Source organism: Taudactylus pleione, unplaced genomic scaffold, assembly GCF_031769625.1.
Source record: "Taudactylus pleione unplaced genomic scaffold, aTauple2 ptg000357l, whole genome shotgun sequence".
NCBI lineage: Eukaryota > Metazoa > Chordata > Amphibia > Anura > Myobatrachidae > Taudactylus > Taudactylus pleione.
Window position 1 is genome coordinate 107,501 of NW_028284758.1, and position 21,771 is coordinate 129,271.

At 47.3% G+C, this 21,771-nt stretch overlaps 1 protein-coding gene across 1 annotated transcript in view; it reads left to right on the top strand.

Moving 5' to 3' along the window:
* The window catches only part of LOC148508560 (uncharacterized), a 25,993-nt gene extending 9,470 nt beyond the window's left edge, over window positions 1–16,523 (top strand). Inside the window, exons 2-10 of the mRNA XM_088444364.1 lie at window positions 1–504; window positions 600–673; window positions 908–1,044; window positions 2,572–3,632; window positions 3,728–3,801; window positions 5,014–5,150; window positions 5,838–5,953; window positions 6,275–6,406; window positions 13,934–16,523. The exon at window positions 1–504 is cut by the window's left edge and continues 794 nt beyond it. Coding sequence (XP_088300490.1) covers window positions 1–504; window positions 600–673; window positions 908–1,044; window positions 2,572–3,632; window positions 3,728–3,801; window positions 5,014–5,150; window positions 5,838–5,953; window positions 6,275–6,406; window positions 13,934–14,002 — 2,304 coding nt within the window. The 3' untranslated portion in view covers window positions 14,003–16,523. The remainder of the gene's footprint in view (window positions 505–599; window positions 674–907; window positions 1,045–2,571; window positions 3,633–3,727; window positions 3,802–5,013; window positions 5,151–5,837; window positions 5,954–6,274; window positions 6,407–13,933) is intronic.
* Window positions 16,524–21,771: the final 5,248 nt, after the last annotated feature.

Here is a 21,771-nt window from a genome sequence, read left to right on the forward strand (position 1 = left end):
GAACCCACCACAGCTACAGCAAGTACTAAAAATACCACAGGATCCACAGTATCTACTACAGGTGGTCAGAATACCACAGAACCCACCACAGCTACAGCAAGTACTCAGAATACCACAGGGTCCACAGTAACTACTACAGGTGGTCATAATACCACAGAACTCTCCACAGCTACAGTAAGTACTCAGAATACCACAGGGTCCACAGTAACTACTACAGGTGGTCAGAATACCACAGAACTCTCCACAGCTACAGCAAGTACTCAGAATACTACAGGGTTCACATTATCTACTACAGGTGGTCAGAATACCACAGAACCAACTACAGCTACAGCAAGTACTCAGAATACCACAGGGTCCACAGCATCTACTCAATTAGTAACCACAGGTTCCCAAAGCACTATCATCTATATGCAACTACATATTACTAGTGAGAACTTCTCTCGCTCTCTAAATAATCCCCTCTCTCCAGAGTTTAAGAATCTGGAGACCAAAGTCCAGCAATTGGTGAGTGGCTTCATGTTTTCAGTGTTTGCTCACAGCTGTGTACACTTGTATACTTTCCCTTACTATACTAATTTCTCTATTCATATTCCTTGCAGTACAATGAAGTATATAACTGCTCCAACTGCACTACACGAGCTACATACCTTGGTGTAGTCATCCTGGCTTTTAGGTGAGTCTTTGCCCAACATAAGCTACTGTAGCCTTACCTAGGCACGTACAGAGCTATTAGTGGTGCCTCAGACACGGCAGCGGAAATTCAAATTATGTACAATGTTACAATGTTTAAAAACCAACTGCTCTGTCTCCGGGTTATAATGGTCATCTAATAGAGAGCGTCTGTTTATTAGATGTATGAGACCCAACTTACTCAAGCAAGATCTAACTTAGTATTTTCTTCCCATAGGGCTGGGTCTGTGATTACCGACACCAGAGCTGACTTTACAGTACCTCAGACACCAGGAGAGGTGCAAAACATCATGGAGACGAGCTTACAGAGGAGTGACAACACGATTAATGGACTAACTGTGTCTAGCGTACAGGGTGAGAGTGCGAAATGCGTTGTACACAGTTATAGCTGATCTGAAGGTATATTGCTCATTTGCCCCAGGGAAAAAACTGAGCATTGCAATACTCTACCCTGCTAACTTATGAGTAATAATAACCCTAAACAATCCCAATTCTCAGAAGACATTTGAAGTTTTCTGGTGAGCTAAGGGCGCTTAGGCAGATCATAGAGCACTATCATAGAAAGTGAGGAATACCTTCCAATCCTTAAACCTGCCCACACTCGTAATAAACACCCCCATTCATAAGCCTATTGAAGTCGTTGGCTCTTAACTTACAGTACTTTCTACTTTGGTCTCTCCCAGTTGACATTGGCTACTCACCATCATGATAGGTACCCCCCACATCTCATGTTCTCCTGTCTCTGTTCCATCTCCAGCAGACTTCTTACTCCCCTATAACAGCCTCTTTACCTTCTGCCTGACTTTTGCTTCCTTCACCCACCTACATCCAAATACATGCCCACAGCCACACCTTCAATCTGATCTTTTCTCAGCCCCACTCAAGCAACTCCCTTCTTCTAATGCTACCCTTTCCCGCCCTGATGTGGTGGTCTCTTTCAACAATACTACACTCACTGCAGTCCTACAAAAGGTATCTCTGTACACTTCACATAGTCTCTGGCTACCCAAGCCCAGCCTACTACTCCAAACTGACCTGGACCTGCCAATGCATCAAATGTATCAAATGAGAAAATGTATCTCTAATGCCAACTTTCTCCACTACAAAGATATATTTTCTTATTATTACAGTGCCACATCCCCCACCAAACAAACCTCCTCTAAGTCTCTAGTATTCACACTCATATCCTCCGATACAGCCTCAATGCTCCTTATGGTGCATCCTCCTCTCCATCCCGTCTGTCAGTTGGGTTTCCTCAAGGCTGTCCTATTCTGAAGGACCTCTGCTTTCTTCTCTTTATACCTCCTCTCTTGTTAAACGGAAATGAAACATCAGTCTCCACTACCACTTCTGTGAAGATTACTCGAATTTGCCTCTCCTTCCCTAACACCTCTACTTTTCTTTTCTTTTAGTTCAACTGTATTTGCACCTTCTACATTTGGAACATGTCCAAAATGGAGTTCATCATCTTCCCTCCTCTCACTGTCACTACCATCTTTAATCTATCTCACTATCGACAATATAAAACTCTTCTTCACATTCCCCCATGTTCTTGGAATCATCTGCGACTGCACCCTCAAATCCAGTCCCACAATGCCAGAATACTCCCCTGTCTGACCAGAGTCTGGTTCAACCTTCAAATACTATCTGAAAACCCATCTCTTCATTGTAGGCCAACTCCACCTGATACTACTCTCTGTGGGACTTCCAACTGCCATCCCATCAATCTAGCTCATATTGTCTAAGCATTTCCCGCACACTCTACATTGAATGCTCTGAGGAGCAAGGCCCTGTCTACCCTATGTCTAATATTTGTACCTTCACTGCCACTCTTGAACGTCTTTGTTCTATATGTATGAAAAATGTGTCTGTGTATTACAGCTAATATCACAGAACCCACCATAACTACAGCAAGTCCTCAGACTACCACAGGGTCCACAGTAACTACTACAGGTGATCATAATACCACAGAACCCACCACAGCTACAGCAAGTACTCAGAATACCACAGGGTCCACAGTAACTACTACAGGTGGTCATAATACCACAGAACCCACCACAGCTACAGCAAGTACTCAAAATACCACAGGGTCCACAGTAACTACTACAGGTGGTCATAATACCACAGAACCCACCACAGCTACAGCAAGTACTCAAAATATCACAGGATCCACAGTAACTACTACAGGTGGTCATAATACCACAGAACCGACCACAGCTACAGCAAGTAATCAGAATATCACAGGATCCACAGTAACTACTACAGGTGGTCATAATACCACAGAACCCACCACAGCTACAGCAAGTACTCAGAATACCACAGGGTCCACAGTAACTACTACAGGTGGTCATAATACCACAGAACTCACCACAGCTACAGCAAATACTCAAAATACCACAGGATCCACAGTATCTACTACAGGTGGTCAGAAGGCCACAGAACCCACCACAGCTACAGCAAGTACTCAGAATACCACAGGGTCCACAGTAACTACTACAGGTGGTCAGAATACCACAGAACCCACCACAGCTACAGCAAGTACTCAGAATACCACAGGGTCCATAGAAACTACTACAGGTGGTCAGAAGACCACAGAACCCACCACAGCTACAGCAAGTACTCAGAATACCACAGGGTCCACAGTAACTACTACAGGTGGTCAGAATACCACAGAACCCACCACAGCTACAGCAAGTACTCAGAATACCACAGGGTCCACAGTATCTACTACAGGTGGTCATAATACCACAGAACCAACCACAGCTACAGCAAGTACCCAGAATACCATAGGGTCCACAGCACCTACTCAGTTAGTAACCACAAGTTCCCAAATCACTGTCATCTATATGCAACTACGTATTACTAGTGAGGACTTCTCTACCTCTCTAAATAATCCCCTCTCTCCAGAGTATAAGAATCTGGAGACCAAAGTCCAGCAATTGGTGAGTGGCTTCATGTTTTCAGTGTTTGCTCATAGCTGTGTACACTTGTATACTTTCCCTTACTATACTAATTTCTCTATTCATATTCCTTGCAGTACAATGAAGTATATAACTGCTCCACATGCATTACACGAGCTACATACCTTGGTGTAGTCATCCTGACTTTTAGGTGAGTCTTGGCCCAACATAAACTACTGTAGCCTTACCTAGGCACGTACAGAGCTATTAGTGGTGCCTCAGACACGGCAGAAATGCAAATTCTTTATGACATTTCAGTGTTTAGAAGCCAACTGCCCAGTCTCCGGGTTATAATGGTCATTTGTTACTGAATGCAAAGTTTATTCTCCCAAAAGAAAACTGGGCATAATATTGCAAAATTTTCACACCTGGAAATTTTTCTTGTCCATGTGTCATCCTGCAAAACGTTGAGTGTGTTCCATTCCGTATGGTTCAAGCCATAGCAGCATTATAGAACCTATATTGTTACCATGGGGACCACTCTGCTGTTGCTGTCTATGAAAGATATTTAGCTTCACCTTCGCAGGATAAATATCAGCTGTAAATAATAGTAACAGAGTTTAATCTGCAGATCTTCTATCCATATATTAATTTTCTGGGCAGCCAGAGGAACACAAAGGGATGGGCAACCTTGTGGCCCCCTAGCTGCTGGGGAAAATGAAATCCCAGCTAAAGGCTCTTGGGGCATGTTGGTACTTTTTTTTCTACAATGATTGGGGGGCCACAGTCTCTGCTACTCTTGGGGCCTGATTCAGAGCTGCTCGTAAGCGGCCGCTCGTTCGCTCCGAGTGATGTTTGCCCAACTGCGCATGCGTACGGATCGTTATACGCATGGGCGAACCAGTAAGTGCGGCCGAAAATCGTTTGTTCGCTAAATAGCGAATGCCTGCTAATATGAGTGACAGGAGGAGGCGTATGTGGGTGGTAACAGGGGAAGGTGCTTGAAAACGGGGAGTGGAAATCAGAACGCAGGCGTGCATAATTAATACTGGAGCGTCATTGACCACGTCACTGGGTTATTTTATAGTCAGAACTGCTCGCAAATTTGTGGTAGCAAACACCAGCCACAAGAATAGCGAGCAGTTCATACGCTGTTCGATGTACTCGATTAATCTAATAAATAGCGGACATGACGTATGATGCGAGCGGCCAGGGGGCGTCTTTTTCAAAATTACGTTCGCATGTTTTGTTCGCTCGTTCAGACATAGAGGAGTCAACAGACCGCAAAGAGCGAATGGTTCATTTGAATAGCCACCCCTTTTTGTTGAACAAATGACCGCAAATAGCGACCGGCTCTGAATCAGGCCCTTAGTGTACACAAGCTCAGTCACGCACAGTCTAACGTTGCACCATATTCTCGCAGTGCCGGATCTGTGATCGCCAACACCAGAGCTCAATTCAAAGGACCGCAGACAGCAGCAGGAGTGCAGGACATCATGGAGAAGATCTTACAGAGCAACAACAACGTCATTAACACACTAACAATAACTAATGTACAAGGTGAGAGTGACTGTGCGAAACGCGTGCATAGAATATTTGCTGCTCTACTCTCTGTCTCTTCCCCCTCAATCTTCCATCAGTAATTCTGGAAGATCTCCCCACCAACCCTCTGCCATCTGCATTCCGATGTCCAAAATGGAGCTCATCATCTTTCCTCCTGTAATATCTCTCCTTGCTGATGATACTCTTCCCATTCCCCATCCCCATTGCCTTGGTGTCCTCCCTTACACATCCAGTCCTACATTGCCAAACTACTATAGGGATGGCCATCGACCATCGATAGTTAATAAAACTTTGATGGTTAACTACTGATGGTCGATGGTTTTGCCATCGATGACAGAGTAGGACCCGATGTTTTTGATTTGGTCTGCGGCTCTCCATGCCCGCCAGCAGCGGTGGTCATCGGGTGGTTCACCATAGATGGTTTAGTTCCATTGATGTAATCTGGACAGTCCAGCAATAGTCATCCCTAGAGTATTCCCTTTTCTGACCAGAATCTCGCATTTCCCTCTCCCTCTAGAGTGTCAGCTTGTTGTGGTCTCTTATATATAAATGCTGATGATGACTTGTGAGCATTGCCAGTAGGGATCACAGCAGGATATGCCCGGTTGGGGGGACTAATAACGTTGGGCTGGTTATTCCTGCACTTGTTTATACTCAGATTATCTGTCTTCCTCCCCATTTCAGCCAGTCACTCACCGATTACGTCCGGCAGCAGTACAGATGTGCCCGGGTGGGGCATTGCGCTGCTTGTCCTGGTGGCAGTTATCCTCCTGCTTGCCATCATCTTCCTCATTGTCATGGTGAGTACGCATAAACCTTATTGCTTCCTTCCTTATTCTCTCTTATTTCATCTTCCCCAATCTCGGGACAGAATGGCTGTATACACTGCATGTAAGGCCATTTTATACTCTTCGTCAGGGTCAGACCCCGTTATTAGGAGGTGTAACGTTACCCCACTCAGAGCCGGACAAAGTTTTATGCAAGTGGCTCTGACAATAAAATGCTGAGTTTTCTATCCCCCGATAGCATCCAGGTCCCTTTACTGTTGCTCTTCTTTCCTAGTTTATCTTGCTTATCACCCCCTCCCACCCCTCATAACTCCTCCGTCTGTCTCTCCTCAGGCCATAATGTTATGCCGCAGAAGAAGCACGGGGCACATGGATGTTTTTGCTAGTCGTGGCTCGTACCACTCCATGAATGACTACACATCCTACCAAACTCACGGACGATATATTGCCCCAAACAAAAATGAGGTAAGTGTCCGACACTCTGCGTGAAACACCAAACAGCAATATGCAGTCATTTTATACTGAGTTTAATGCTCATATAGGTGTATATATAGTAAAGTTGACTGCTGATAAAATTGATGTCATCGAATTGACATGTAATGACAGTTGCTATGAACTCTGACCCCTCCCATCAGTGTCAGTGATGTCACTTTCAGAGAGTTCTGGCACAACACACATCTACAGTCTCCACACACTGCCCCCTACTTACTTATCACATCATAGTGACATCACAGACACCCCTGATAATCACCCAATAACAGCATCACACCACAACCAAACATGTATAAGAGAAAGGAAAAGGGCACCCAGGGAAGCACAGGCCACATACAGGGGCTTAATCATCATTATATAATTGCGGCATATTCCCCGAAATCACCCATTTTTCAGGGGGTATATCCGCAAATATTAAGGGTTCCCCATATGTACTATGGCGATATCTCCGATATCTGCTGCAGTCCCTCTATTTCCGACAGTATCGCGCCCAGATAGCACTAAGTAGGTGATTATTGATAAATGGGCCCCACTGAGAAAGCGCTCTGTACAGGAGAAAAGGTCGGGACATCCCAAAAAGTACAATAGTGACGATGACAAGAGAAAACATGAATGACGAGCATCATCTATATAATAACATCACGTGCTGATCACAATCACATTAACACGTTGGTGCACGTCAGATCTAACGTGCACCGCTCGCACCTATCTCATTACAAAAACAAACGTCCACACGCCGTGAGCACCCCACAACCCCATCACACTCCCCCCCACCCTCACATACAAAATGATTACACAAACCCCACATAAAGCACAGCACACGCTATAGAGAGAGAGAGAAGGAGAATGATTCTATCTGCCGCATACTATCGGTAGATGTGGGCAGCGTTTAGCGGTGTCACATCACCCACTGGGCTGTAGGGAGCTCTCAGAGTGGGGTTATAGTCCTGCGTCTCCTGTCGCTGCTCCCGATTAATGATTAACTGTCCAGATCCTTCCTGCAGAGAGAGAAGAGATAGCGGCAGGTGGCTCACACACATGGCGGACAGCAGAGCTCTCATTCCCTCACGTCACTATTAGTGCAGGTTAGGATTCGAGTATATCTTAGAGGGAAAGAGTCCAGCAACAGCCTCGAGGGCTTGAACCCTTGGCAAGCTGTGGCCTGTGGATCGCAGAACAAGATGCGGCCTTGGCAGCGGTGGTCTGGTGAGAGACCTTTACCGTCGGGTTGATACAGGAGGTGGTACACAGGATTGTGTACTTAGGATGCTGGATTGCGGCCTGTGCCGTTGGGTTGACACAAGCGCTGGTGCACTAGATTGCGTACCCTGGACGCTGGATTGCGGCCTGTGCCGTTGGGTTGACACAAGCGCTGGTGCACTAGATTGCGTACCCTGGACGCTGGATTGCGGCCTGTGCCGTTGGGTTGACACAAGTGGTGGTATGCTAGATTGCGTACCCTGGACGCTGGATTGCGGCCTGTGCCGTTGGGTTGACACAAGTGGTGGTATGCTGGATTGCGTACCTTGGACGCTGGATTGCGGCCTGTGCCGTTGGGTTGACACAAGTGGTGGTATGCTGGATTGCGTACCTTGGACGCTGGATTGCGGCCTGTGCCGTTGGGTTGACACAAGCGGTGGTATGCTGGATTGCGTACCTTGGATGCTGGATTGCGGCCTGTGCCGTTGGGTTGACACAAGTGGTGGTATGCTAGATTGCGTACCCTGGACGCTGGATTGCGGCCTGTGCCGTTGGGTTGACACAAGTGGTGGTATGCTAGATTGCGTACCCTGGACGTTGGATTGCGGCCTGTGCCGTTGGGTTGACACAAGTGGTGGTATGCTAGATTGCGTACCCTGGACGCTGGATTGCGGCCTGTGCCGATGGGTTGACACAAGTGGTGGTATGCTAGATTGCGTACCCTGGACGCTGGATTGCGGCCTGTGCCGTTGGGTTGACACAAGTGGTGGTATGCTGGATTGCGTACCTTGGAAGCTGGATTGCGGCCTGTACCGTTGGGTTGACACAAGTGGTGGTATGCTAGATTGCGTACCCTGGACGCTGGATTGCGGCCTGTGCCGTTGGGTTGACACAAGCGGTGGTATGCTGGATTGCGGCCTGTGCCGTTGGGTTGACAGAAGTGGTGGTATGCTGGATTGCGTACCTTGGACGCTGGATTGCGGCCTGTGCCGTTGGGTTGACACAAGTGGTGGTATGCTGGATTGCGTACCTTGGACACTGGATTGCGGCCTGTACCGTTGGGTTGACACAAGTGGTGGTATGCTGGATTGCGTACCTTGGACGCTGGATTGCGGCCTGTGCCGTTGGGTTGACACAAGTGGTGGTATGCTGGATTGCGTACCTTGGACACTGGATTGCGGCCTGTGCCGTTGGGTTGACACAAGTGGTGGTATGCTGGATTGCGTACCTTGGACGCTGGATTGCGGCCTGTGCCGTTGGGTTGACACAAGCGCTGGTGCGCTAGATTGCGTACCCTGGACGTTGGATTGCGGCCTGTGCCGTTGGGTGACACAAGTGGTGGTATGCTAGATTGCGTACCCTGGACGCTGGATTGCAGCCTGTGCCGTTGGGGTTGATACAAGTGGTGGTATGCTAGATTGCGTACCCTGGACGCTGGATTGCGGCCTGTGCCGTTGGGTTGACACAAGTGGTGGTATGCTGGATTGCGTACCTTGGACGCTGGATTGCGGCCTGTGCCGTTGGGTTGACACAAGTGGTGGTATGCTAGATTGCGTACCCTGGACGCTGGATTGCGGCCTGTGCCGTTGGGTTGACACAAGTGGTGGTATGCTAGATTGCGTACCCTGGACGCTGGATTGCGGCCTGTGCCGTTGGGTTGACACAAGCGCTGGTGCACTAGATTGCGTACCTTGGACGCTGGATTGCGGCCTGTGCCGTTGGGTTGACACAAGTGGTGGTATGCTGGATTGCGTACCTTGGACGCTGGATTGCGGCCTGTGCCGTTGGGTTGACACAAGCGGTGGTATGCTGGATTGCGTACCTTGGACGCTGGATTGCGGCCTGTGCCGTTGGGTTGACACAAGCGCTGGTATGCTGGATTGCGTACCTTGGACGCTGGATTGCGGCCTGTGCCGTTGGGTTGACACAAGTGGTGGTATGCTGGATTGCGTACCTTGGACGCTGGATTGCGGCCTGTGCCGTTGGGTTGACACAAGCGGTGGTATGCTGGATTGCGTACCTTGGACGCTGGATTGCGGCCTGTGCCGTTGGGTTGACACAAGCGCTGGTGCGCTAGATGGCGTACCCTGGACGTTGGATTGCGGCCTGTGCCGTTGGGTTGACACAAGTGGTGGTATGCTAGATTGCGTACCCTGGACGCTGGATTGCGGCCTGTGCCGTTGGGTTGACACAAGTGGTGGTATGCTAGATTGCGTACCCTGGACGTTGGATTGCGGCCTGTGCCGTTGGGTTGACACAAGTGGTGGTATGCTAGATTGCGTACCCTGGACGCTGGATTGCGGCCTGTGCCGATGGGTTGACACAAGTGGTGGTATGCTAGATTGCGTACCCTGGACGCTGGATTGCGGCCTGTGCCGTTGGGTTGACACAAGTGGTGGTATGCTGGATTGCGTACCTTGGAAGCTGGATTGCGGCCTGTGCCGTTGGGTTGACACAAGTGGTGGTATGCTAGATTGCGTACCCTGGACGCTGGATTGCGGCCTGTGCCGTTGGGTTGACACAAGCGGTGGTATGCTGGATTGCGGCCTGTGCCGTTGGGTTGACACAAGTGGTGGTATGCTGGATTGCGTACCTTGGACGCTGGATTGCGGCCTGTGCCGTTGGGTTGACACAAGTGGTGGTATGCTGGATTGCGTACCTTGGACGCTGGATTGCGGCCTGTGCCGTTGGGTTGACACAAGTGGTGGTATGCTGGATTGCGTACCTTGGACGCTGGATTGCGGCCTGTGCCGTTGGGTTGACACAAGTGGTGGTATGCTGGATTGCGGCCTGTGCCGTTGGGTTGACACAAGTGGTGGTATGCTGGATTGCGTACCTTGGACGCTGGATTGCGGCCTGTGCCGTTGGGTTGACACAAGCGCTGGTGCGCTAGATTGCGTACCCTGGACGTTGGATTGCGGCCTGTGCCGTTGGGTGACACAAGTGGTGGTATGCTAGATTGCGTACCCTGGACGCTGGATTGCAGCCTGTGCCGTTGGGGTTCACACAAGTGGTGGTATGCTAGATTGCGTACCCTGGACGCTGGATTGCGGCCTGTGCCGTTGGGTTGACACAAGTGGTGGTATGCTGGATTGCGTACCTTGGACGCTGGATTGCGGCCTGTGCCGTTGGGTTGACACAAGTGGTGGTATGCTAGATTGCGTACCCTGGACGCTGGATTGCACACTCTGGACACTGAGTGCTGTCTAGATGACACAAACGGCAGGTAACAAAAGCTGACAGGAGGACTCGGCACTCAACTGGATAACAGGAGACAACGCCAAAACCAGAAACACGTGAAGCGCTATCACTGGCATCGGAGCAGCGTTCGCACAAGAAGGAAATAGCCGCAGGAACCAATCCAGAACAGAGCAGGGATGATGGGACAGCTGATAGGAGTTCAGCGAATGGTCCCCCGGCGTTCACATGAGCGGCTTGTGAAAGTGCATTAATGAATAATGTATATTATAGGAATGTAAGGACCGGGGACATGAGACTGCCCGCAGATGGCGATGGTGACTAGTTTTACCATCACTGGCGAAGTCCTGATGACTAATACCGGCCGTGGCCTGTGGGAGGTTCAGCCATCGATAGCTCAGTCATCAATGGTTTCTAGCCGATGGTTAAAAATCATCGACCGTTGATGGCACTGTGGGCGATGGTCTACCTTATTGCTCCCACCTCTCCCCTGAATTAGCCGTTTGTAATTCTAACAGGTGATTGGCCGATTGCTGATTGGCTCCACTTTGCCAGATGCTAGCGCTGCTTCATACCACCCGCTTCCTGCCAGCCATTGTACCATTTCTGTAGGGTAAAAACAGTAAGGAACTAACCTCATATATGCTAACAGCACCTGTGACTATTGTTGATATTTGGGTGTTATCTGTTGGTGGTATACATAGTGATACAGCAACACCAGCACGATTGGAGACTCACCAAACAGTCCAGGTGTGTAACCAGGTGTCAGGTATACTGTACAGGTGCAGCCGTACTCACTGTCACACACTTGTTATCTGGATGGAGCGGAGCTTGAGCAGGACATACAGAGCACCAGCCGGTGATGTATGGAGGTAGCGTAGCAAGTATAGGCAGAATACGCAGTATATACAGTCCATATATGTAGGATAATGTACAGGGTCTCTGTGTCCCTGTGTAGCGCTCATACACAATGACAACATGGCGCTATCCATGCACAGGAGAACAACTGGCAGCCATCTTGGTAAAGGCTTCATCTGAGGAGGCAGTGCAGCAGCGAATACATATTTCAACAACTCTTAAAAATAACATATACACTAATATCACATGTGCCTCTTGTAAATCTCATAGACACTAATAGCATATGTGTATCTTACAAATAACATGTACACTAATAGCATGTATTACCTGTAACAAATCTCATGTACATTAACAGCACATGTTCCTCTTACAAATCCCATGTACACTAATATCACCTGTGCATCTTACAAATCCCATGTACACTATTAAGGACTATATATACTTTGCAGCAGATCCTCCTTCTTATCCTTAGTAAATGACATTAAGCTCATCCAGCGTCTGCCATGTCAGATTGTCCCCCCAGCTCTGCCCTTGGTAACTGTGTCCTGTGTCCGGTTCCAGCAGGATAGCTGAGCACACACAGAGGAGAAAGTGACATTTGCATGATAAACGCGGACAGTCTGCTGGGAAATGACGGCTACACCTCGTCTCACTGACACAATAGTACCTGCAGCCTTTCAGCACTTCTATATAGATCTATAGGTATATTATACATATAAACCTCCCATTATCACAGATGTATAATAGACGGACAGGTCACAGCTGCTTTATCATTGGCGCATAAGGTGTTATAGTACAATATCTCTTCCTATATATATATATATCCCACAAAATAAGGTGGCACTCCGAGACTTGCATCAAACGTGATACCTAGTGTGCTTAATAAATGTTTTGGGGTCCAGTACCCCTTCATCAGGACAGGATAAAGGGGTCGTGGACCCCGAAACGTTGATTAAACACACTAGGTATCACTTAGAAAAACAGGTGTTCGGAGCACTATTCGGGTCAATCTGATATGATGTCCAAATAGTTTTCTCTGGTATTGTTTAAAATATAACTTTTATTTCTTTAATACTTCATAAAATTATTTAACTTAGTCCAAAATTGGGCGAAATATGTAACAATTAAAATCAATGAATAAAGAAAAATGTGTATACTGTACATATTTAGAAAATAATACATTTCAAGTGGTGTAAAAATGCCACCTATAATCAGTCTGTGTCACGTCTTTTATAACAATACAGAGGGCTGAAAAACTCTTAGTATTATTTCCTTAATATATCCCCAATATTTTTAGTGATAGATGATTGGTTGGAATGAAAATCTGGTAATGTATGGGAGTAACTGACAATCAGCAATTTGCTCCCAAACGCCGGAAAATGGACAAAAACTGATGTTGGAACAAATTGTTTAGATCAAACATTTAACAAACTTGTCTGACGTCATTTTCATCTGTTTTCTGGCATTTAGGAGCAACTTGCTGATCATCAGTTACTCCCATACGTTACCAGATTTACATTCCAACCAATCACCTAGTTGGATGGTTGGACAGATAATCTGTACTTGTGTATGCAGCATAAGGCTACTCACAACGGCAGTCTCATCTACGTAGCTGAGATTAGTACATCAGCATTGGAAGAAGCTACACAGTCCTCAGCACTCCCACAAAACGGAGGCGGCACGCTGCCCCCTCCCCGCCACCAAACGCAGTACAGATCCTGCACACACGCAGATCCAAAGCAATCGGAGATGTGCGCAAACCATGGAATCTGAGCAGCCCCATAGTCCGCTAGGTGCCCATCACTACGGTTATAAACACATTTTATAATATCCTGCCGGGAGGGGCTGGAGTCTGGGAGAGCTTTTATATGTACGCAAATACCACGTAATTATCAGACTGCAACGTTACAGTGACAACAAGGAATCATCATTGTCCCCAGGACTCTCAGGATTTATTTAATATGTAAACAGGGTCCAAGCGGTGCTGTAATGAGTGACTGTCCCTGCTAGCCGCCCGCAGCCTATGGATAGTATACCATGTTATCCTGCTCCCCTCACCTGGCCATGGGAGAGCTCATTGTCTCATCGTAAGCTGATCCGTCTGCACTTCCACCTCATTCCCAGCCTCTAATCCTGTCTCCAAAATAACTCCATGTACTTTATTATAAGTGGTTTCACATTCTTACCTGGGTGGCCGGGCAGGACGTCCCCTCTCTAGCATTAACCCTCTCTTTCTCTCCTCAGACGTCAGGAAACGGAACCAAGAACGAATACTCCTACACCAACCAGGGCCTGGAAACAAACAACCTATAAATGCAGAATAGAGTCCAACAGAACACTCTCTTCTTCATGGACATCCGACTACATGGACAAGAGACAACAGGGCGATCAGCACCTGCACTGCACCTTTACGTCCAACTCATGGACCTGCTGCACCTCTCCAGGTAATGTGGAAACATTGTATCTACAGAGGACATTTCTGGACCCATCCTCTGGATACATTGTAACTTCAGAGGACGTTTCTGGACCCATCCTCTGGATACATTGTATCTTCAGAAGACATTTCTGGACCCATCCTCTGGATACATTGTACCTTCAGAAGACATTTCTGGACCCATCCTCTGGATACATTGCATTTTGAGAAGACATTTCTGGACCCATCCTCTGGATACACTATCTTCAGAGGACATTTCTGGACCCATCCTCTGGATACACTATCTTCAGCGGACATTTCTGGACCCATCCTCTGGACACATTGTATCTTCAGAGGACATTTCTGGACCCATCCTCTGGACACATTGTATCTTCAGAGGACATTTCTGGACCCATCCTCTGGACACATTGTATCTTCAGAGGACATTTCTGGACCCATCCTCTGGACACATTTTTATCTCTAGACCAACTGTATGGTCCACATTATCTGTCTCCTCAGCATTTATGGATGAACCCTACGGACAAAGCCTTCTCCTATTGGTTGTGGGCACGAGTCTGATGTTATATGCGGAGTAATATGATTTCTAGAACATAACTACATACAGCAACATACCAGACTTATTAGCATGATTACATATGACAGGGGTACATAGAAATTACTGCCAAGGTCAGCCACTCGCTATTTTACCGTTGACTGGGAGGAAGGCGAAAAACCTTACATCAAGACTTCTCCAATTGTTTCATACATCACGTCTGACTGATCGTCTGCCTACTAGTGCCTTCAGGCTGAAATCCATCACTCTCCAGCACCCGAGAAAACGCTGCACAAATTGAATAGGAGAAACCTCTGAGTCTCTTTATTAGAACAAATGAATCCACCTACATTCTGCACTATTATAAACACAGGACATTTGCCTGCAGCTATGCCGGAGCTATGCACAGGTCCTGGGGCACTAGATGCTATCATTTAGAGATTGCCTATTGAACTATGAAACCGCTGGGTGAGTGAACGAGGTGAATGATCGCAATGATGACAGTAAACATGCTATGTGTATAGTGACCCACCCCGAGACCTGTTGGGACTCGCCAGTTTCCCAGCTTTGGTTCTGCAATGATTCACAGGCCTGGAGCAAGACCTGGAGGTAGTATCCATGCTACTCCATCAGTACTGGCATCACCGTGTGTATGTGACAGGGCACATGGATGGCAGCCCAGGGACACATGCTGATTGCCGCCATGTGCCCTGTAACTGGGTAGAGCGTTGCAGCAATGGAGGGTGATGCAGCTTCTAAGCTTAGCAGATGCTGTCTCTGGGTATACAGGGTCTCATGTAAGTATTCGGGTAGATTTGGGAGGAAGAACACACCCTAGCTCACTTCTTAATGGCAAGTGCACAAATAAAGACGCAAAAGCATGAAGTATTTCCAATGCTGGCAAATAGGACAGAACTTATAACCCTGCCCCATCGCAGCATGGTGGTAATCTGAATTCTCAGGCCTCACATGCCCCCCACCGAGCAGCTTTATACCTGGGAACGGCCGCATTTCCAGTTAATGAGGAAGCTGTGGGTACACTGGGCAATGGGCCCTAACACCACCCTATTACAATCCAACCTCACTTTAACTATGAACAACTATGTTCCAGAATAAGGCACTGTGGGTACAGAGGGCCCAGGTTACACTAACCCATTTTTTGCACCAAACTGATGGGTAAAGGGGGGCCCAGGCCAGTTTGTTGGGCACAGCCTCTTGCTTCTCTGAGAGGCCGCATCACCCTCTATTTAATGTATTGCTGTAAACCCAGACCAGGCTGCCTACACTGTGAGGAGCACCGACCAATGACGTCCGCTGTTTGGTGGCCATGTCCCATATGTGACATCAGCTCCTCAGGAATTGGAGTCCATTTGGCGAGGCTCAGGAGAATCCCGTCTTGTTGATGGGCGTATGAATGACCCGCGCCATCCCAGTTATGCGTGGAGGATTACCCACGATGCACTGCTGCAGGTGCCAAAGATACTTATTTATTTGTTCCGTTGTATCAGGATACACTCCAGGCAGGTGCTAATATCTGACGGTGACCAGGAATAGGACAGTGGGGACTACATAAAGCGGGGACATACAGGGGCAGACACCATACATGCAGGCATGAGAGCACAGGGCACAACATCAGAGCTTACAATCTGATTGTCACAATTTCCTGCTAGCACATTGTCAGGACAGACACCAGACCAGGTCTCTAGTCAGCAATTAGCACCTGCTCAGCCACGCCGGTTACAGAGCGATTCGCAGTCCCGGTGCTGCCTACTGCCGCCATTTATCACCTATTTATATACCGTATTATTTGTATGTGTGTTATGACGATTTCATGTATGGCAATGACTGTTATAAAATAAAGAAAAGAAACAGAAAAGTGTTTTGCACTGAGTTTGTGCCTGGGCTCCGGCCCCTAACTCCAGGGCCTGAGATACGTGTATAATGTATATATAATGTATAATGCTAAGCTATATGAGGGCATGTTAGGCCGCTGCCAGTGTGCTTCATGTACAATTACCTGCTAGGTCCTGCAGATAACTTTCATTGCTTTCCATGGCTGCCGATTATCCCCACAAACACTTTCCTGGCTTGCAGGCCGTGTTTTCAGTATAAATACTGATTTATTGTCCCCGCTCTCTGCAGACAGCCGCCATCCTCTGTGTGATGGAAGAATGTGCCCTTTCCAAGGTATTTCCTCTGACCGGCAGCCAGGAAACTGGGATTTAGCCAGATGCATATTTCTTATTTATCTTTTGCTGCTATAACCTGAAAGCAGATTAGCTGCAACTAAAGCACAGACAATGCCTCGGCCTATGGCGCATCAGCCTCCGGAGCATGGGCCTATGGCGCATTAGCCTGCGGAGCATGGGCCTATGGCCAGTGTAAGTGCCTGCTGATAATGATCAGGGATAGGGCTGGTGTAAGTGCTGATAATGATCAGGGATAGGGCTTGTGTAAGTGCTAATAATGAACAGCAGTAGGGCTGGTGTAAGTGCTGATAATGATCAGGAATAGGGCTGGTGTAAGTGCTGATAATGATCAGCAATAGGGCTGGTGTAAGTGCTGATAATAATCAGGAATAGGGCTGGTGTAAGTGCTGATAATGATCAGGGATAGGGCTGGTGTAAGTGCTGATAATGATCAGGAATAGGGCTGGTGTAAGTGCTGATAATAATCAGGAATAGGGCCGGTGTAAGTGTGGGCTGATAATGATCAGGGATAGGGCTGGTGTAAGTGCTGATAATGATCAGGGATAGGGCTTGTGTAAGTGCTGATAATGAACAGCAGTAGGGCTGGTGTAAGTGCTGATAATGATCAGGAATAGGGCTGGTGTAAGTGCTGATAATGATCAGCAATAGGGCTGGTGTAAGTGCTGATAATAATCAGGAATAGGGCTGGTGTAAGTGCTGATAATGATCAGGAATAGGGCTGGTGTAAGTGCTGATAATGATCAGGAATAGGGCTGGTGTAAGTGCTGATAATGATCAGGAATAGGGCTGGTGTAAGTGCTGATAATGATCAGGGATAGGGCTGGTGTAAGTGCTGATAATGATCAGGAATAGGGCCGGTGTAAGTGCTGATAATGATCAGGAATAGGGCCGGTGTAAGTGCTGATAATGATCAGGAATAGGGCCGGTGTAAGTGCTGATAATGATCAGGAATAGGGCTGGTGTAACTGCTGATAATGATCAGGAATAGGGCTGGTGTAAGTGCTGATAATGATCAGGAATAGGGCTGGTGTAAGTGCTGATAATGATCAGGAATAGGGCTTGTGTAAGTGCTGATAATGATCAGGAATAGGGCCGGTGTAAGTGCTGATAATGATCAGGAATAGGGCCGGTGTAAGTGCTGATAATGATCAGGAATAGGGCCGGTGTAAGTGCTGATAATGATCAGGAATAGGGCCGGTGTAAGTGCTGATAATGATCAGGAATAGGGCTGGTGTAACTGCTGATAATGATCAGGAATAGGGCTGGTGTAAGTGCTGATAATGATCAGGAATAGGGCTGGTGTAAGTGCGCCCTGATAATGATCAGCAATAGGGCTGGTGTAAGTGCTGATAATGATCAGGAATAGGGCTGGTGTAAGTGCTGATAATGATCAGGAATAGGGCTGGTGTAAGTGCTGATAATGATCAGGAATAGGGCTGGTGTAAGTGCGCCCTGATAATGATCAGGAATAGGGCTGGTGTAAGTGCTGATAATGATCAGGAATAGGGCTGGTGTAAGTGCTGATAATGATCAGGAATAGGGATGGTGTAAGTGCTGATAATGATCAGGAATAGGAATGCAGTAAGTGCTGATAATGATCAGGAATAGGGATGGTGTAAGTGCTGATAATGATCAGTAATAGGGATGGTGTAAGTGCGCGCTGATAATGATCAGGAAGGCAACTAACCAAAATCAGATATTAAAGGGGAGAGGCATTAAACTTTTGAGAAAAATAAAGGTGAGAAATTCCCCCAAAGTTACCAATCAGCTTTTATTTACCGAGCAGAAGCTGATTTGATGATATAGACAAGTTTCTCCACTTCATCTCTCTCCAAGGTTTGGTAGATCTCCCCATAATAAGAGGCACAAAAAGGGTCATTAGATTTATTAAATATTGAATTGTTATAACTTCTCCCGCCATCTGAGGGACACTACCATGCGGCACCACCATAACCATCTAGGCTGGAGGTGGGGTACAAGAAATGAAACACTCGGGATGCTGTGCACACCGGGGTACTGCAGTAGACCTTAGTATTACAGAATTGTGCTACATACGGGATCCACAACCAGATTCGGTAACTGCATATAGGAGCAGGCACCCATTCCTCAGACACTCAGCGACAACCTCACACTGCCCACCTGTCCAGCAGCCGAGGAAGGGACCACAAGCCCAAAACACAACTGCTCTGCATGGGGCTTCACTTACGACACAACCTGCCTCCATTGATTTAGTCCTGCAAATAAAACCTGGGAAGACACCACAGTTGGGAATGGCTTACAATGGTGACACTGCAATAACACACCAATGGCCCCGCATCCTATAAATTGTAACCAGGCTGGTAAGGTATCCCCCAAACCCACATGGCACCACATGTACTTGCCCGTCCATGAAGCTCACGACGCTGAACTACTGCAAGCAGGAGGGACATTATCAGCTTTCAGGAGGTAAGACACAGCCTCAGGACAGTATTTATATCGCCACCACTTCCATTCACAGTAGGTCCTCATAAAACACATACATGTTTCACCTCACACACTATCCTCCTCCATAATCACCTCACATACTATCCTCCTCCATAATCACCTCACACACTATCCTCCTCCATAATCACCTCACACACTTTCCTCTTCCATAATCACCTCACACACTTTCCTCTTCCATAATCACCTCACACACTTTCCTCTTCCATAATCACCTCACACACTATCCTCTTCCATAATCACCTCACACACTTTCCTCTTCCATAATCACCTCACACACTTTCCTCTTCCATAATCACCTCACACACTATCCTCCTCCATAATCACCTCACACACTTTCCTCTTCCATAATCACCTCACACACTTTCCTCTTCCATAATCACCTCACACACTATCCTCCTCCATAATCACCTCACACACTATCTTCCTCCATAATCACCTCACACACTATTCTCCTCCATAATCACCTCACACACTTTCCTCCTCCATAATCACCTCACACACTTTCCTCTTCCATAATCACCTCACACACTATCCTCCTCCATAATCACCTCACACACTTTCCTCTTCCATAATCACCTCACACACTGTCCTCCTCCATAATCACCTCACACACTATCCTTCTCCATAATCACCTCACACACTTTCCTCTTCCATAATCACCTCACACACTATCCTCCTCCATAATCACCTCACACACTATCCTCCTCCATAATCACCTCACACACTTTCCTCTTCCATAATCACCTCACACACTGTCCTCCTCCATAATCACCTCACACACTATCCTCCTCCATAAACACCTCACACACTATTCTCCTCCATAATCACCTCACACACTTTCCTCTTCCATAATCACCTCACACACTTTCCTCTTCCATAATCACCTCACACACTTTCCTCTTCCATAATCACCTCACACACTATCCTCCTCCATAATCTCCTCACACACTATCCTCCTCTATAATCACCTCACACACTATCCTCCTCCATAATCACCTCACACACTATCCTCCTCCATAATAACCTTACACACTCTCTCCTCTCTATATTTCTTAGAGTATCCCAAATCTGCACGATCTGACCTCCAACAACGAGTTCTCACCTTGTCTAGTTCCCAGATACCACATTAACCACAGTATAACAATGTAGAATAGCTGTTATCTTATCAGATTTATCTCATGTTTCAGTGCCCTAAACAATGGCTGTAATAAATGCAGGAAGACACTACAGGATGTAATTACCCCATTGCTGCTCTTCCTCCTGTGAATGTGCAAATAGCTACGAAAGAATAACAATTCTCTATCACTGTTGGCATTTTGGTTCATTATGTATAGTTACATGCTTGAGTGGCATTTTAATTGGTAGGTTCTATTATGCGATAAGTGTGGTAGAGAAGGGTCTACATGGTCCTGGTCTGTCGGGGAGCAGTCTTGTGCCCTGACTGACCGATTTGCCCTCCTCCATGATGTCCGGCTGGTTCCTCCTTGTCCTTCTCTCTGTTCCTCCTCTCACCTCCTCCACTCCCCCCCCATCACAATCCTATTTCTCCCGTTCCCCCTCGGCTCCTTCACTCCCCCTCTCTGGGTGGCCCCGCCACCTTTCTGCTGGTGCTGGCTCATTGATGTACAATGACCTCGCAGGAGAGGAGGCAGATGGAGGAGTCTACCACTCACAGCAATCATGGGGGCTATACATGTAATGTGGGGTTGCTGGTAACTGTTAATGTACCGTAGGGGCTAATATTTCATATTGGGATATCTGTATTTAGGGTTGGTTGGGGGAAAGGAGGCCTATTTATCAAATGTAGGTGTTATTGATTCAATGTCGAGGCTGGTTGGGGGAGGAAGGTCTAGAGTAATCACTCGATGCTCGGCTTCCCAGGACATGAATAGTGCCGCTCTCTTTTGCAAACATGGCTTCAACACTCCAAGCAGCGGTCAGGGAGAGTGCGCATCCCTGTCTGACACATTATGCCAGTATTGTCACAAACGCCTCTATTATCCCATTGGGGCCCTTAATATACATACATTCCAGGGCACCATGTCATCTTAATACACCTCTGTGACAGACCATGAGCAGTGTTCATCTCTAGGGAGACTCAGCTTCATACTCACTACCGCCCCTACCAGACCACTTCAGAGCAGGACCGGTACAAGGGGTATGTGATGATATCCCACCTCCTTGTTCTACTATACAAAGTACTTGGGGAGACTCCCCATTGCAAGGAAATGCCCTGCTACGGTACTGCTTCAGACATGGGCGTAGGTGTCCAGGACCGCCCGCTAAGCATGTGTCATAATGTGAACTGGGGAAACTGTATAAAATGTGTACTGTAGGCAGTACAATGTGACATAATATGTGTTATAATGTGAACTAGGGCATTGCTATGGGGCATAACATGAACTAGGGCATTACTATGGGG